Genomic DNA, 17,593 nt, shown 5'->3' with positions numbered 1-17,593 from the left:
TAGTGCCCCACTATTTTAAATTCACCTCAAGTAACCATCTGTGAAGTTGTGGATATAATAACAAGTCTTAAACCATCTAGATGCCAGGGGGACACCTGCCCGGCCCCAATCATCAAAGGCAGCCAGGAACTAGCGCCATTCATCGCTACGCTAATAAACGCAGCCTTTAAAACAGGCATTGTCCCTACAAACTTAAAAGATGCCTGGGTCCTCCCTCTACTAAAAAAAAAAAATAAAAAAAAAAACCTAGCCTCGACCGAATATCCAAACAAATAACTACAGTCCCATTTCTCCTGAACATTTTAGATAGGACGGCATATCTATAATCTCCTTGGCCTACATCAATCAGGCATTTAGACCTAAACGTGCCACAGAATCAGCCTTAATTGACTTGAAAATCCAAATGGATGACTTGAAGGACAAAGGTAAGCTTGCGCTCCTACTCCTTCTAGACCTCTCTGCCGCATTTGATTTAGTCGATCACAAAGTTCTATGCAATCACCTGAAGTCAACTCAATTCTTGTCAGCTGAAGCCACTGACTGGATACAATCATTCCTTGACAAAAGAACCATAAATGTTTTTGCCCCCACTGCATCTGCTAAACCGGCTCCAGTCCCATGCAGAGTTCCTCATGGTTCGTGCATCTCCCCAACGATGCACAATATTTTCACTAAGATTCTTTTTGATGACCTTGATAATCTGGTTGTCACCTACACCAACTATGCAGATGATACGCAGATTCTCATTCCCATCACAGGAGATTATGAGACGGACTCAACTCTGCTCAACAAAAGTTACCTCATTATACAAGCATGGATGGCCACCCAAGGTCTCTGTCTTAATGACAAGAAAACAGAGTTCCATCTCACTAGTTATTCAAGTCACCAATAAAAATAATTCACTGTTGAAGGCATCAATATAACAGTATCTAAAGAGGAAAAAAAAACTCTAGGCATCTATCTGGAAGCACTAACGCTGAAGAGACAATTCAATGCCACAGCTTCAACCACAGCATACACTTGCAAACTTATAAATGCCTGCAGACCATTTCTCTCGAAGATCTATCACACTGGCAAGAGCTTTAATCTTATCTAAATTAGATTACTGTAAAGCCTTATACTTGGGAACAAACATTTACAATATTAAAAAACACTCCAAAATAATGCATTAAGAATTGCACTCAATCTCCCTTGAACCCAGCACATCAGTTGTAAGGCGCAACACCCAAAGGCTCTCAGTGAAGGATAGAATCTCTTTTAAAACCCTTACCCTCACGCACAAATGCCTCACCAACACAGCTCCCAAATACCCAACTTGTAAATTCTCCAGAAACATTTCTGACCGACCTGACAGATCTCAACACTCACATTGCCACAAAGTTTCATGATACCAGCTCCATAAAACCGGCAGAAATAGCTTTCCTGTGCTTGCAGACAAACTTTGGAACTCCTGCCCATTATTCAAGAGTTGAATAATCCTACTATGGCCTTAGAAAAAAGGCTAAAACATGGCTTTTCTCGCAAGATGGATAATCTATTTCATCATTCTGCCTTTTCAAATATCTGTAATGTATTGTATATACCCTCTTTTGTACATGACCATTTCTTGATGTAACCATCTAATGCGCCCAGATACCTGAGGATTTGGTGCGCTACATAAATAAAGTAACAAACAATATACAATGTCTATGTGGTACTACACTTAGCTATTGACTCCTTTATAATGCACCAATTGCTGACAGTTCCAATGGCATACAAATCAAACAGTAATGTGGATCAGCATAGGAAGGAAGACAGGTTAGTTTAAACAATGGCAGAATACTTAAGACATAGTTTTGTGTGAGGATCCCCACCACCTGGGCAACCTGTAATAAAGAGTATTAACAAGTCCAGTCCAATAATGTTAAAATAGTCTTGTTTCCTGGTCAAACTGTTCAACTACCCCAATGAACCTGAGTTAGAAGAGCTTCTTCGACGGTTCATCGACGGATCCCTCGCAAGTGGACTCCCTTTAAAGCAGAAGCCACAGGGCGTTTGAAAACATTGAGCGGGGCAAACCTGTGGACCTCTTGGAGAAACCTCTCATTGCTTTACTCATGTTAGATCCAAAAATAAGACTGGGATGGAAAGGGTGCACAGGAGCTTAGGAGCAAAGCATGTGCTGGACCAGAGGCCAAGGCACTTTGTAGTTAAGTTTTTGATATTCCCAATGAAGGAGATGATCATAAAGAAAGCATGTCGGCTGGGTGATCTTTGATGGGGGTGGGGTCACACAATTATGATATTTATAGATTTGAGTCGAGATGTGCTAGAAAAAAGGAAAAAAATACAACAAAGCAAATGAGAAGGCAAGGAGTAAAGACCTCAAATACTATATGGTGTATCCGGCTATTTTTCATGTCGTTATGGATGGGCAGTTATTCTCCTTTACCGACTGCAAGAGTGCTGAAGCATTTCAAAGTGATCTAGAAAGAGCAGGAGCACATGGAAACAGCTGTCACTTCTCAAAGGATTTTGCTTTCAAAGAAGAAAATATAAGATTGTCTTGAAAGGTGACAGTTTGGTTTGGCAGTGGACCTCCTATTTGAACATTGCCTTTTTCCTTTTCATATTTCATTTCTAGTTTTCTTAGTAAATAATTATATAAGGGTTGTCGTGGTCTCAGTAACAGTAAAAACTGTTTCCGATTTGTTGTCCTTTGCTTCGTGTATTCAGAGCATTTACAGTAAAGTACTTTGCTGTAGCAGAGGTTTGTCATACGTTCGCATTCGGGAGATGCGGCAGTATGCAACTTGGACTGTGGAGATTGCCGGGTACGGAGGAGGCGGGCAGAGCAGAATTTATATTTATTTCACATGGCCTCCCGCCGCAATGCTCTTGACTGGATGGGTGTGCTCACAGCAGTAGGCGAAGCGCAACGTGTTTATCTGGATGGGCGTGCATACGGTAATGAGCCGAGTGTGATGCAGCCCATAGAACATATACTTGAGAAGGAGCAGACAAACTATGGGAAGAAAGTGCACGACTGTTCGGTGAATCATGGTGAGAGACAATTGTAATGGGTGACCATCGTTATGTTGGAGGAGAGGCAGAAACAGGTGGAGGTTCCTTATTGCCTGTACGCTCTGTCTACAAACTTGTTGTGCATGATTCACAATGACAGACTACTGGGCCACATATGTTTATATGTGCTAACAGCTGCAGCAGTGACCAAACATATCTGGTCTCTCTGCGCTACAAGTGTGAAGCGAATGTTAGACGTATGAGAGCACGTGTTACTGTTATATAAGATTGGTTTAATAACTTCTCCCTAAGGCTGTTGGCTGTAATCAAATGGTCAAGTAGGCGACTTAACAACTTTTGATTACTTTGATATGCCAATGCATGGGAGTCCTCTTTTATGTACTGATGATATAAAGCCAGCCAATATAATATTATGCATTGTTTCATCTAACAAAGTGTTTTTTTAGCAGTTAGCCTCTCGCACTTTCCAGTCATCACCAAGGGCTATTAAGTATACCAGTGACAAATGAACACGGAAGGGAGGGGGGTGTCAACTGTTAATTATGTGTTCCTAATCCTATATTGCTGTAGGAGGATCTTTTACAGTCCGGGTGATTCAGTTTGTGTTGTCATTGTGTGTGGCAAATTTATAGTGACTAAATTATTTGTCAATAGTTTCTTAGTATTGGAGCATAGGAGTCGAAAACCATTGTCATAAAAGCGTTATATAAGACTGCTTTTTGACTGAGTCTGTAGAGCAAGCAGTGTGAAATTGAGGGGAAAGGCCGGGAAAAGGCAGTACTGCCCTGAATTTCAAATATGATAGGGGTGGAGCAGGCTTAATACAGCTCAATGTGTTGATGAATGGCCTTCAGGAGAGAATACCTTAGGAGGATAAAGTTAGGACTTCTGTGTCATTTAAGGATGTGTTGCCATGGTTGATTGCTAGCAGTAAGTGGTAGTTGAGAGTTCCAACATGAAGATTCAAGGTAGATGGTGATGGTAACCGACTTGAAGGAGCAAGGGGAATGGGTAGCTCATTAACCACATGAGGGAAAGTAAATGCAGGCAACATAGCACAACTTTGAGGTGTTGGTGAGCATGGTCAAAAACTTCCATGGGTTGGATATTTCCTTTTTATCGCCAATTTCTTCCTCTAGAAGATATGGATGCAGTATGAAAATGTTAATAATTGGGATGGTGCATTACTACTTGAAGGATAACATACAGATAACCAGTTAACTATGTAAAGATACAAGAATGGGTGGATTGGGATTCAAGTAGACTTCTTAGGATTTTTAAATGGAGAGTGAGGGCAGGTGCTGAATTTAATGTGCTGATACGTATAGGTGCAGACCGAGGAGAGTATAGTTCAGAACTTCTGTTATATTGTAAATATTGAAGCTAAATTATCATTCTGTTAGGGCACGGAATGTTGAGGATAGATTATTTTTTACTTGTTTGTTTTGTGCGTTTTAGTAAATGTCTTTGTTTAGTGTCATATGAATGTTGGTATATAAATATCTGGCACGTCTGAGGTTGGCAATCACATGGATGCAGTTGACCATGATTAGGTACCCGCAGGGGTGTCCGTTATCACCGTTTCTCTTTAATGTGGCATTAGAACCTTTGATAGCTTGTATCAGACAGGCACAAGGGCTGCGAAGACTCAGAGTGGGGGATAAAGAAATTAAAGTGTTATGTTACGCCGGTGTTATGACAATACTAGCCAACCCAAGGGAAGGTGGGGTTCTGCTTAAGAGCATGTTCGAGGAGGTGGGTTGTTTGTCAGGTCACAAGATAGTCAATGGTTTGTCCAGTGAATGTTAATCATCCACGCAGCGACTCAAGGTCATGGGCTACGGAAAAGTGTGAAATATTTGGGATTCATCTGGTTTGAGATATAAAGAGGATGGTGGAGCTTAATGTAACCAAAATAATAGAAGTACTTCGGAGGGATGTGTTAAAATGGGTCCGTTTGACCTTTAATATTTGGGCTAAGGTTAATGCAATAAAGATGGTGCTCTTGCCCAAAGTTTTATATATTATTCAGTCTATTCCTCTTAAATTTACAAAGAAGGTTATAAAGATGCATTGACAAAGTTTTCCTGGGGGAGTTAGAGACCTAAAATTCTGCAGTATGTCCTTATGCAGGCAGTGCGAGAGGGAGGTTTTGGGTACCCCAATTTGGAGAATTATTGCAAGCGGTTTGCGTTGAAGAAAACAGCATTATACTTTAATGTAAGGGATAATTGCTTGCCGTTATGGATGATAAAGAGCAATTTCTGCCATACTCTCTGCAGGATATATATACTATGGGGAAAATGCCTAATATGGCAGTCAAATTGCCCACAATCGGAACTACTGGAGATGCATTGCGATCTTTTATGGCAAGTGGAGGAGATAATATATGGATGCACTATGAAGCATCATTGTGGCACAACTTGGAACTACACATTGGAAACAAGACTTTATATTGGCAGAGTTGGGTGAAGAGAGGTATTTTTAGGGTGCAAGACATGTGGAAAGATGGTCGAATGGTCCCTTTGGAATCACTAAGAACGAATTTTGGCCTGGGGAAAAAGGGAGCATAAGTGTTATATAGAATTGGAATCCCTTCTTATGCAAAGACAGGGGATGTTGGATGGGCCTATGAAAGAGACCGACAGTCTGCAGTAACTTTAATTCCTCTCCTTGTACGGTATCAACCTATTTGAAACGGATGCCAATGCAGATTTCATATGCAGGTTTATGGGAAAATCTGAGGCAAGCATGGGTGAAGGAACTGGGTAAAGTCATATCTATAAAAGACTGGGAGAGCTACATAAGAATTGGTACAAATTCAAAAAAGGATTTAAACTTGAGATATGTGCGTCAAAGGATTTTGTGTCATCTGTACTGGACCCCAGCTTGGATGATTAATCTAGGTATGGAGAATTATGATTCACGTCAGGCTTGTGGCCAAAAAAGGAAGTACTCGGTTGCACATGCTGTGGGATTGTCCAAGCGCGGTGGGATTTTAAGGTGAGGTTTTGAACAGACTTGACATGATACTGGGAGTAAATTTGCCAAGGTTGTCATACTCAACAATCCTGCTCTCTAATACTGGGAGATGCAGGGTAGCTCGTGAGCATAGTGGCTGGATTAACAGGGCATTGATGGTGGCTACTAAGCACATTTTTAGGGTATGGAGATCGAGGAAAAAACAAGATGTGGAGGGTTGGTTATCAGATTTACAAACCTTGGCTAGTTACGAGAAAGTTATGCTGAAAAAACAGGAAGGCTAATACTCTGAGGTATGGGGACCATTTGATGAACTGTACAGTTGATGCAATATTATTATAGTAAGGATTGGCAGGGCAAGGAAATAAGGAAATCTGTTTGGTTGTCGGTCTACGTTTGTCAGGTATATGCTGTCTAGTTTTGTTATCCATGTAGGAGTGTTGTGATAGGATATTGGATCATTTATAGTTAATAAGAGTATAAAATGATAATATGGTTAATGTTATAACTGGTTTTGTTGTTATGAGAAATTGGTAGCTGAAGTGTAATCCATGAAGGTTATGAATGTGTTTATATTGTAATGTCTTTCAAATAATAAATACAGTGGTTTAAAAAAAAATAAAAAAAAATGTTCAACTACCCAAAGTACCTGAGTTAGAAGAGCTTCTTCGACGGATACCTCGTGAGTGGACTCCCTTTGAAGCAGGAGCCACAGGGTGTCAAGATTCCTCGAAGAAATGTGAACCCTGTCGTCGAGGCAGAAGCTTCGACATTCGCGGTGCTCGTCGACGATCGATCGTGGTCATCCTGGAAGACTAGGCGTGCGGTGCACCTCGATGTAAAGAGTTTGGTGCCCGTTAGGCAGAATTATATGCAATACCCTTTGGGAACACCACACACAATTAGGACTACAAGTGAAATTCACCTTTGGTACAAGCCTGTACTACACAGTAAAGTGGTAGTGATGGCGGAGCAGCCAGACTTCTCTCAAGAGTAAGTGAGCAGTATCAATAGTTACACAAAGAGCAGCAATTACTATGATTCAAACTAACACTGACTCAAGGTTTCTGAGTAAAAGAATATACATTTATTTACACATCAGTTGTAAAACATTTCACTAAAGTAAAGCAGTTGAAAAATCACACCCCTAATACACTACACCACACCCAATAGATTCTGGACAAATTAGGCTCAAAATGAAGTGTGAGCAAAATGGCGCTCCAGAAATTTAAAAGGGAGGGAAAGACAAAGTTAGACAATAATTGAGCCGCACCAACAAGTAAGTAAGCAGGGCAATATAGAAAAAGGAACTACAGTGAGGAAATCAAGGGACCTGGCCCAAAGTCAATGGACCAAAGTCTTTGCTCAAGATCACACAGTTCAGGGTAGTTCGCGGTTAAGTCTTTGCCAAGAGTTCAGGACGAAGTTGGTCGGCAGAAAAGTTAGTTTAAAGAACGGAGAAGGACAAGCCCTCGGATTGGCGAAAGGTTTCACACACTTTCACCGCGGCTGGACGAAACAAACAACCGTATTTGAACAGTACCTTAAATGGAGAAGAAGGTTGTAGCTGAGGCGGACGTTCCTGGCAGGTCCTGCAGGCACACAGTTCCTGAAGCAACTGTCGGAAGACTGGAGGGTCCTGCACTGCCCAGGGAAGAAACTAGCAGCAGAGCAAAGCAACAAATAAAAGGTGCGTTCCTTAAAACTCAAGCAGGGTCCGTTCCTCCTGGCTATCCGGTTCACTGTAGCTCTGTACAGCAAATTCAACCAGAGAAGGGAGGCCTGGCGAGCAGTTTGGTAAACTCGTTGTTCCCACCAACTCAAGGGGAGAAGATTCCTTGCAGATCTTCCCTGTCCGTTGGAGTATGAAGATTCGGACCTGCAGCAAGGCTTCACCGGGAGTTTCAGTCGTGGTAGGGGTCCTCTTCTTTCAGCTACCCTTCGGTTATCTCGTTCCATTGGCGACTCTGCCTTTCCAGCCCCAGAGACCTGCTTTTTATGCAGTTCATTCACACAGCCGAGTGATAAGATAAGAGTGCGACATGGGTCTCCAAGGAGATCCTGTGCAGGGAGTCCTAAACCCCTCCCTCACATCCTGTCCCCCCCCAGACATACAGGCGCCCAAGGAGGGCTTCTGTGCAGAAGCCCTCGAAAGGACTGCAAACAAAGGAACCAAACCTGGTTTGTCGCGCAGAGTAAAACACGAGAAAAACGTATAAGGTCTAGCGGGTTTAAGTTTGAGGCTACCAAGATAGCCTAAAACAATACCACAGCTATTTAAGATAACTGCGGTAGGAAAAATAGGGTAGTTACCACTGCCACCAGCCAAGTCTTAAAGAAAAGGGAGTGAAACAAGGCTCCAAGAGAAACAGACAAAAAGGGATAAGTATTAACCATTTCCAGCACTAGTTTGTACTGGGTCTGTGAGTTTTAAAAGAGACTAATAAAGTCAATGGGCCTCATTACGACCCAGGCGGATTTCGCGGTGCTAAATGCACCGCGAAGCATGGCGGAAAGCCGCCGATAGCGCCATGGGGGTTGGCGGATTTACCGCCCCATTCCGACCTCGGCGGAGCGGTAAATCCCCAATCCCCATTCTGCCCTTCCCCATTCCCATTCTTGCCCCATAGGGTATAATGGGAGTGGGGAAGGAGTTAATTACGCCACCGTAAAATACGGTGGCGTAATTAACAACGAGGTCCCGTAGCGCCATGGTTTTCTCCGGCTGGTAAAACCAGGCGGAGAAAACCTCCATGGCGCTACGGGAACTCGTAGTATGGCGGAGAGGTACGCCATGCACTACGCTGGCGTAATACCCTCTCCGCCAGGGTCCTAATGAGGCCCAATGGCAACTTTACATGCTCTGGGAGACAGTAGTCAGTCCCAGAAAATGGAGTCGGAGTAGGGAAGTCAAAAAGACAACCCTGTGTCACTGCACTGAAGGTGCTGTGTAACACACAGTAAAAAGATGACGCCTATGGAGGAGGTGAGGCTCCACAGTCTATGAACACAAGATCATGTTAAACACACACAGCAGAACACATGTAAGAGTGGGAAAAAAGGCTCACACTCTTACCAAGTGAAATTTTTTTTAAAAAATGCTAGAAATCCAGCAAAGCTGCTGAGGGACTCAGTAGGTAAGGGAAATTAGCCATTCTGGAGAATTCTCCATAACAGTGCCGCAAAGAAGACTCATCGAATAATAAAACCTCTCCTCACATACTATGTTGGAAAAGTTGTTCCCAAGATATTATATGAAGTGGAAGTGAACCCAACAAGTTCAACTATACCATGGGTAAAAATAGAGGGCTTCATATGGAAATAGCTACTAAGTTTACCAAGTGGGACACCAATGTCGTCAATTCGCTATGAATTGGGCTTGTTGTCATTGGAATACTGGGTCCAATGGAAACTTCTGACCTTAGTAACAAAAATCCTTTATCCCACTGCACAAACAATTTTTGTAAACTTAGCTAAAGAATTGGAGTCAAATATATCATCCCTTCTAATGGCAATGGTCAATAGAGCTGACGCTATTTGGTGGGATGCTTGAAAATCCGAATGCAGAAAAAAAAAGACAAAATTAAAATTAAAAAAATCAAAAGACTGAAGGAGACAGATTGGATTAAAACGATCGCCTTAGTTAGAAATGATAAACCTTATTCTACTTTTGCCAGGATCGAAAAGCCAGTGGGAATGCTGCCAACTTATTTGAAGCCATTCCCATGTCCAAGAATACGGAGTACATTTTTGCGCTTCCGTCTTAACCTTTTGCCCACTGGGGACATTTTGGCCAATAGAAGAAGGAGGGTGGGGTGGTACAGACAAATATGTGTCGCTACTGTAAATGACCAAAGAGACCCTATACCATTTGATGGTGGAATGCCCACTGCTAAGAGACATCAGAAAGAGATGCTTTAGTAGATGATTTCACACTAAGTAATGAAGATCTGGCACAATTAATATGGGAGAGGCCAAGTGCAGGTAATTAAGTTATTCTAACCACTGATAGAATGCTGGATGAATTAGGATATACTAGAAAGTATTAAAAAAACATCTGTAGATGCTGTGATGAATTGTATAATACATTGGATAACAACGGTTTAATTTTCTACTAATGTAGCTTTTCTGCCGATTTCTTGTATTATAATTGCATATTATGGGTTATTGTGAATTAATGCTGAATGTATTTCTCAATTATTTATAAATAAATAACAATGACTGATGGAAGATGGTCTTTTATTTAAGAATTGTTTTTTTTTTTATAATTGCTAAATTTCGTGTGCTACCTAATGAATTGTGTAAGCATTTTTAATGTGTAAAAGTTCTAATTTTTAATATAAACACAATAAATTAAACAAAATAAGGAAGACTCGTGAAGAACGTAGGCCCAGCACCGGGCGTTGTGTGTTGGCGATCGAGACTCGCCCATGGCTGGATTTCCGATCTTCAATTGTGGGTGTCTTTGTGGACTTCGACAACCTCGACTTTCTCTGGCGGGACAAATCGGTCAACGTTGATGGCAAGGGAGCCCCTGGTTTAAATGTTCTTAGGCAAGGTGGAGTGCTGCGGCTCCGGTCATCGAGCAGCACATCATCAAGCTGTCCCCGCTTCTGGTCAACACGGCTTCCAGCGGTCACGGAAATCCATAAACTCCGGTCAACGATGGACTTCGACATCTTCGATGTCCTGGTGCTTTCTTGATGGACCCTGTCTCCGGGTGACAGCCTTTTGGGACTAGCCAGGTCCTCTCTTGGATCAGTCCTCGACAGACTCGACAGATTTCAGATTTCATCAAAGGTAAGCAGCAGCAAACATGGGCTTCAAGGATAAGCAACTTCAAGTTTCAACTTCAGCTTCTGAACAAATTGTTAAGTGAGACGTCCCCAGATATACACATCTGACCCTCATTCAATCTACTGAGCTAAGCTCAGTCAGCCAATCAGACATAAGGGCATTCAAGCAGGCAGGCAGCCAATCAGGCTCACCGTGCATTCAGGGCATTCACTTCCACCCAGACACCCATAACAAGGAATGTGGATTGTGGCAAGCACCCAGCCTTTCAGCACACCACACTGCATTCATGTCAGTTTCGTGAAGGGCCGTCTCATTGTGTCACACAAAGAGAAACCAGACACCCATAACATGGAATGCATATTGGTCACACACTCCATTCATCAAGGTCCCACCCCAAGGGTGTACCCGCAACATACAGTCACTGGGAAGGCTCCAGCCAGTCTGGCCTGGACTTCCCCCACAATACCATATATGGTTCTTCCACTCAACAGCCAGGCAGAGGAAGGGACAGAGTCAGAGCTTCCCAGGACTTTGGGAAAATCCAACTAACTAGGTAATTAAAAACAAGAGGCCACAGGGGCCATCTTGCCTTCTATCAGGAATCCACTGATTTCCTATGGCAGGGCCTGGGTATCCCAAAATGGAGGATACGCAGAGCACCTGTCAAATTCAGAATGGAGCTACCACTAGCACATACCCTGCTTGGTGGGCCACACACAGGTGCCCATAAACAAACTAGGTGTACAGGGTTGTATCCCCGCCCATGGGTGTCATAAGGGTATCCCAAGAGTCTCTGATCACCACAACCAAAAAGTGGAAGGGCTGCACTGCCAGGGGTCCCACATGGACTCCTGTGCAGAAGACAACACAGAACACACATGATAAGGGAGTAAAGGACAAAGACATTGAGGCCCTGTCCCTCCAATGCATTTCCAGCATCACAGAGAGGCATTCCCCTGGTATTTTCATTGCAAAAGAACATTCTTTTAGATGCTATATAGGCAATAGGAGAAGGGACCCTTTCTCCTGAAGAAGGACATTTCTGTTAGTTTATCTTTTAGTTACAGTGTGAGAGATAGAAGTAGGTTGTGACACAGGACAGTGGAGTTTATTTTGACAGGCCCTTTAGTATTAGTTTTGAGGCAGGGAAACCCCTCAGAGATAGGGATAGAGGTGTTATTTACACCAACACAAGTCTATAACCAAAACAATGCCACCTTTGTGTTAGCTTCCTTCTTCAACACCCTTACAGTGTGCATTCATTAATGAATATCTGCATGTACAGCTCCCAATCTATATGCCTGTGAACAGATTTCAAATCAACGTCTATTAATTCAACATCTATTTACAGGCTTTGGGCTGGAGATAGAATATTCTCCATTACAGAAGTATGATCTTAAAGCACCCTTGACCTTTCACATAGGCCTACCTGTCCATTTCAGGATAAGGGACTGCATAGGTTTTACACTTTCCTGTGAATAGAATGAATTATCTGAACTACCTTCAGTTGCACAGGCATCTATTTACAGACTAGACTCCCCCTGACTGCAGTTTTAAATGTTAAATGACACTCTGTCAGATAATGGGGTTTTATGACGACACTATGGTTCGCGTGATTCCATGCCGGCATGAGCCACAGATTCTATTTTAATTTCGTATAATTTTGCAAAAACAATCTGCATTTAAGTTGCACAAAATTCTTCAAGCTATAATCTGCACTTCTCAATACAAAAATCCATTGGGCTTTTTGGAAATTAAATCTCACTTCCATTAAGTTTCAATTAGGAGACACATGGAATTAGACCTTACACTGCCCGTCTGTCCCCACTACAAACTAGTATCCCCTTTTGCTCCCAGGCCATTTTATTTTTTGGATCTACCATAGACCGCACTGTATCGACTATCTGGAATTGTATTGGGGTTTCACCTTACATTTTAAAGATGGCTTCTCGTTTTGGGGAATCAGCTGGGGCCCTCTTTCTGTAGTTTTGTGCATGAACAAGCTCCCCTTTCAGCTGCATGTCTGGCACCCAATCTCAAATATAGGGCCTGCGCGTCTCTCTCTAAAAGGGCTTCTTTCTCCAGCCAGCCTGGGAAAGAGTCTTCAATTGGTCCCAGTTCTCGCCGTCCATCCAATTACAGTTGTATCCAGATTTATTCAATATTTTCTCTCTGTGTGCAAGGTATTATACAATCAAAAGAGCTCCTCCCCTAATCTTGTGACGAAGGTGTGGCTATCCACCCTTAACCTTGTGAGTGACATGAGGGTGTGTAAGATCACTCCCAATCTTATGAAGAGCCATTTATTGTTTGTCATAACTTTGGGAGTAAATGTGCGAGTTTAATTAAAGGTAATCTACAATTTGTCAGGAGGAACAATTCAAGGCACTACATGCCGCTGTGGGGTGTATATTTAGAGACATAATTATTATTTTTCTTCTTATGTGTTTATATTTTTTATCATTATACACCAAGCAGATTTTGGGTTGAGGGAAAGACTTAAGAATGCATTTTTTCTAAAGTTTTTAGGACCTTTCTTTCTAAAGTTTTAATTGTTTGAATTGTTTTAATTAAAATGCAACATGTGAAGTTTTCCTTTAGCTCGACAAGAAGTATAAATGCTGATTTCGGCCTGCAGATATTACTGGTGGTGTATCACACATGAATTCTCTTCCATGGTATTAATACATAGCTCGGCTACTTCATTTTCATTGCAGTGGTCCCGTGATAAACAGCCCTATGGCTTCAGTTTAATGGATTTTTATGAGGTGGCTGAAACTGATGGATGCTACAGCTCCCTTTGTACTTATAAATTAGCTTGCATTTGGCAGTGTTTATGGGGGCTGGCCTTTGAAACCTTTCTGTGGCCTCTGAATTGTGATGGAAATTCCTGAGGTTGGAGCAGATAGCGCCAAGATGACTCCAGCTACAAATTCAGGCATGTTCCATTTCAAGTTAAATAAAAATGCAGTGTTATTCAAAGTTAAATCAAATACACAGCCAGGTACAATTGAACTGTGAATGATGCTTCTTTAATTTGCATTATTTTAGCTAAACAAAATATATTGCAAGATACAATTATTGAAAACTAAAAGGTTATTGTAATACATAAGTGCATTTTTCTTCCCCGTGCTTGGGACTCAGGGACATGACACTAAGATGAAATCTTGGAAATGTTAATGTTAAATGTTGTGGGGCCTGGTGAATTCTTTTGGATGCGGAAAAGTTCCAACTTCAATAGGAATATTTCTCTGCATATCCTCATCGACAACCCAGTCTCTGGAATCCTAATAAACGATTAAGGTTTGCCTGTCGGGTGCACACAGTTATTTGTACCTCGTAGGTGCAACCAACTTTCCATCAAGCCACTGAGTAAGGGGTGAAATCCAACAAAACAAACTGTTTCAACAATGCCCCCTTGCTCTAGTCTACCCACAAACTTGTTGTTCTCAGTTTACTTTAGGAAAATTATCGTTTGCTCTAAAATCCATCACAGGAGGCTATTGAACCTGTAACACCACTCCCTTAACTTGGTTAAGCCATTCGAAAAAGCAGGAAGTCATACAATTCACAATTATCGTTTGGGTGATAAGAGCTGCCGGGGGCTTTTTCATTTGAAAGCCTTCCTCCCCTCAGAACAGCTTTAATAGTTGACTAGAGCAATCTGCATTTTAAAATGTCAAATTTATTTGCATTAGGTCATGGACAAAAAGGGTTTTCTTCATTATTATTATATAAATGTTTTAACGCACCGTAGCATGCAGGCATCAGGACGCACACTGACACACAGGACAAAGCATCAATGACGGGACAAGCAAAGGAGGGGAATCAGCAATAATCAAATTATATATATATATATATATATATATATATATATAGCACCGTAATAATAATTGCATAATTACAAACTTCAGGTTTGATTCTCATAAAGCTTCAAATTAAGTTGGAGAATCGAGAGCAGAATGATTGGTCTTACATTATTTAGCGTTACATTACCTGCAGACTTCCATTATGATTGGTAAATATGAAACCGCAATCATTTTCTTTTGCCTAATGAATTTCTATGTGGATTTATAATTTTGTCAGATTGGTTTACTATATATTAATTAATGATGTTTCAAGAAAGTCACTGATTGTGAACACAAGAATTCAGAACTGTTAGTACACACTTCCAGTGAGTGATGCAAATAAAATGAAACCCTTGCCTGTCAAACTAATTGCAAAGCACAGTCAACTAAGGTGGCACAGTCACCCGTGTGGGGGAAAATACACTTTTTTACACAATTAAAAACTATTGCGAAAGGTAAATCAAACTGAGTGTTCCTCAGTACAATGTAATGTACCCTCAATGTGGTGGGTTCATATCACTTTTAATGTGGGGAGCGGTGTTATGCAAATATGGGCCTTTTTGGTCCGAGCAATAACAAGTGACCTTCAAGCCCACGCAAAAAACGTTGGCATCTATTCGTTAGGTCTCGCTTTTCTTGGATACACATTGGGAGAACCAGATTCCCACAATAAAAAAAAATAAAAAATTAAAAAAAAAACACAGGGGGGTTTTCTATAGATGGCCATCCCCTCAACATCCCTTTCTTGCCCCGCTGGATACTGCCCAAAGGCAAAACATAAGGTGGCTAAATGTGTCATCATCAGCAAGCGAGAGGGGAAATGACAGACCAGAGAAACGAACAAATCTACCAAAAGGGATGATGCACACGGTGGGGCTTGCCAAACCCGAGCAGCGGTACTTACCTTGGCACTGCTCGTCCTGCTTTGTCTCAAGGGACATGATTATTATGTGGAACCGGGGATGAAACCAGTAGCCTCGGTGGAAACGGAAACCACCGGGGAGGCCGCTGCGCTGGTCTCGAAACGAAATACCCGAGAGACTTCCCAAGGGAGAGAATGTACAGAGCAGCGTGTGCTTTCTTTTCCATCACACAGCCTAGGTCCTCGCTTGCAGTGCAGCTGGCTACTCTTGAACAGCGAGCACCGCGAGGCGCATAACCGTATGTCTGCTTGTGTAGCTAGGTCTCCTCTCACCCGGAAGTAGTACTTGCAAGCGGGGCACATAAACCACGGGCAGTAAACATTCCATGACTCTGTGTCAATTTCTTGTCTATTCCGCAAGAGTCAAGCGGGAAACTCAACAGATGTACATTTTTTTTTCCTACATAAAAGCTTTTGTGTGCGTCTATTGAAAGCCTGCATTGTCATGTGTGCCTGTGGCTTTGTAAAATTGTAGGGGGAAAGGCTACATGGACAACATTGGCGGGTCTTGGGACGTAGTCACTTGTAGATTGGTTGTGTCTTAAACACATTGGGGCAGTTATACTTGTCATAACTTGATATGATGTACATGTAATTTTGCATGGGTGGCTGTGATTTTCCCGGGTTAAAGTTTTGAAATATTCAAGGCAGGACAAATAGTACATTCATTTATTTATGTATTTATTATTTAGTGCATGTGTTGTACGCCCAGACCCTAGGGTATCACGGCGTAGTTGCAGTCAATTAAAGAAGATGGCTACAGTCGATTATTCATAACTATTAGATAGTTGCAAATCAATTTGAGGAAAACAGTACAATTGGCATCAGGTAAAAACAGGTATTCAGACAGATCAAGGTCAATAGAAATAGGATGTCTAATCCGAGCTGGATACTCGAGGGATAGACTGAGTGAAATAGCCATGTTTTTAATAATTTCTTAAAGATGGGGAGTGAAGATTCATTTTTTAGGTGAGTAGGGAGACTGTTCCAGTGGGTGGAGCCAGCACTGGGAAGCTTTTACCTCCAGCCCTACTATTCTTATAGCGAGGGATAGACAGGAGAGATTTGTAATTAGATCTTAATGCTCTATTAGCTTCTTTGTTAGAAATTGATTTATTAAGGTATAAGGGAGCTGTGTTGTTGATACATTTGTGAGTAATGCATAGGGCTTTGAACGTGATTCTGGCTTTGATTGGCAGCCAGTGGGCTTCTCTTCTGATGTGAGAGATGTGGTCTGTTTTTTTTAGCCCTAGAGCGGCTCGTAGGGCTTTATTTTGAAGGAGTTGAAGATTGACTAGGTTAGCCTTCGAGGTGCCTAATAGGAGAACATTACAGTAATCAACTTTAGAGAGTATAAGGGCTCTGGCTAGTGTAATGCAATTAGCTGGGGTGAGAAATTGGTGACTGAGTGCTAAGAGTTTAACTGTATAGGCGGTGGAAGATGCGAGGGCATTGGTATGCTTTGTCATAGATGGATAAGCGTCAAGGTATATACTAAGAGGCCGATTCATGGAATAATTAGCGCGGCGCAAGTGGGCAAAAACGTGCGAATCGCAGTGGAATAGCGAAAATCGCAGTGAACGTGCGAAAATCGCACGAAAAGCAGCGCACGTCGATTCATGGAAGGCCGTGCGCGAGAAAACCAGCGGATGTGCGAAAAAAAAGTGCGCGGCGCACGTTGGCGCACGTTGGCGCACAGGCCATCTAACAGCGTGCGCCAGGTCACAGCGAAAATCGCACAGGCCACAGCGAAATTCGCACATAGCGCGGCGCACGCAATAAAAGTAGGCGGAACACGGGCGTAACACTCGGAATGGGGAACAACTTGCCAAAACGTGGGCGTCACGGGGGAAGTACAGGGCACAAGTGCGCGGAACGCCCACACGCTCGCCTACAACACGTATTCATGGAATAGAATAGGGGAAAAAAGCGCACGCTCAAACCAGCGCACAGGCACAAACACGACCGCCACAAGAAAGGAGGCGGTAGCGTCTCTGCGGCTGTAAGAAATGTGCGCCAA

At 42.3% G+C, this 17,593-nt stretch overlaps 1 protein-coding gene across 1 annotated transcript in view; it reads right to left on the bottom strand.

Moving 5' to 3' along the window:
* LOC138453183 (zinc finger protein 721-like) overlaps positions 1-15,828 on the bottom strand; it is a 117,274-nt gene extending 101,446 nt beyond the window's left edge. Inside the window, exon 1 of the mRNA XM_069605786.1 lies at positions 15,556-15,828. Coding sequence (XP_069461887.1) covers positions 15,556-15,592 — 37 coding nt within the window. The 5' untranslated portion in view covers positions 15,593-15,828. The remainder of the gene's footprint in view (positions 1-15,555) is intronic.
* Between the last annotated feature and the right edge of the window lie 1,765 nt (positions 15,829-17,593).

Source organism: Ambystoma mexicanum, chromosome 4p (assembly GCF_040938575.1).
Source record: "Ambystoma mexicanum isolate Mex_15411 chromosome 4p, UKY_AmexF1_1, whole genome shotgun sequence".
Taxonomy (NCBI): Eukaryota; Metazoa; Chordata; class Amphibia; order Caudata; family Ambystomatidae; genus Ambystoma; species Ambystoma mexicanum.
This window is presented reverse-complemented; position numbering and strand designations above follow the sequence as displayed.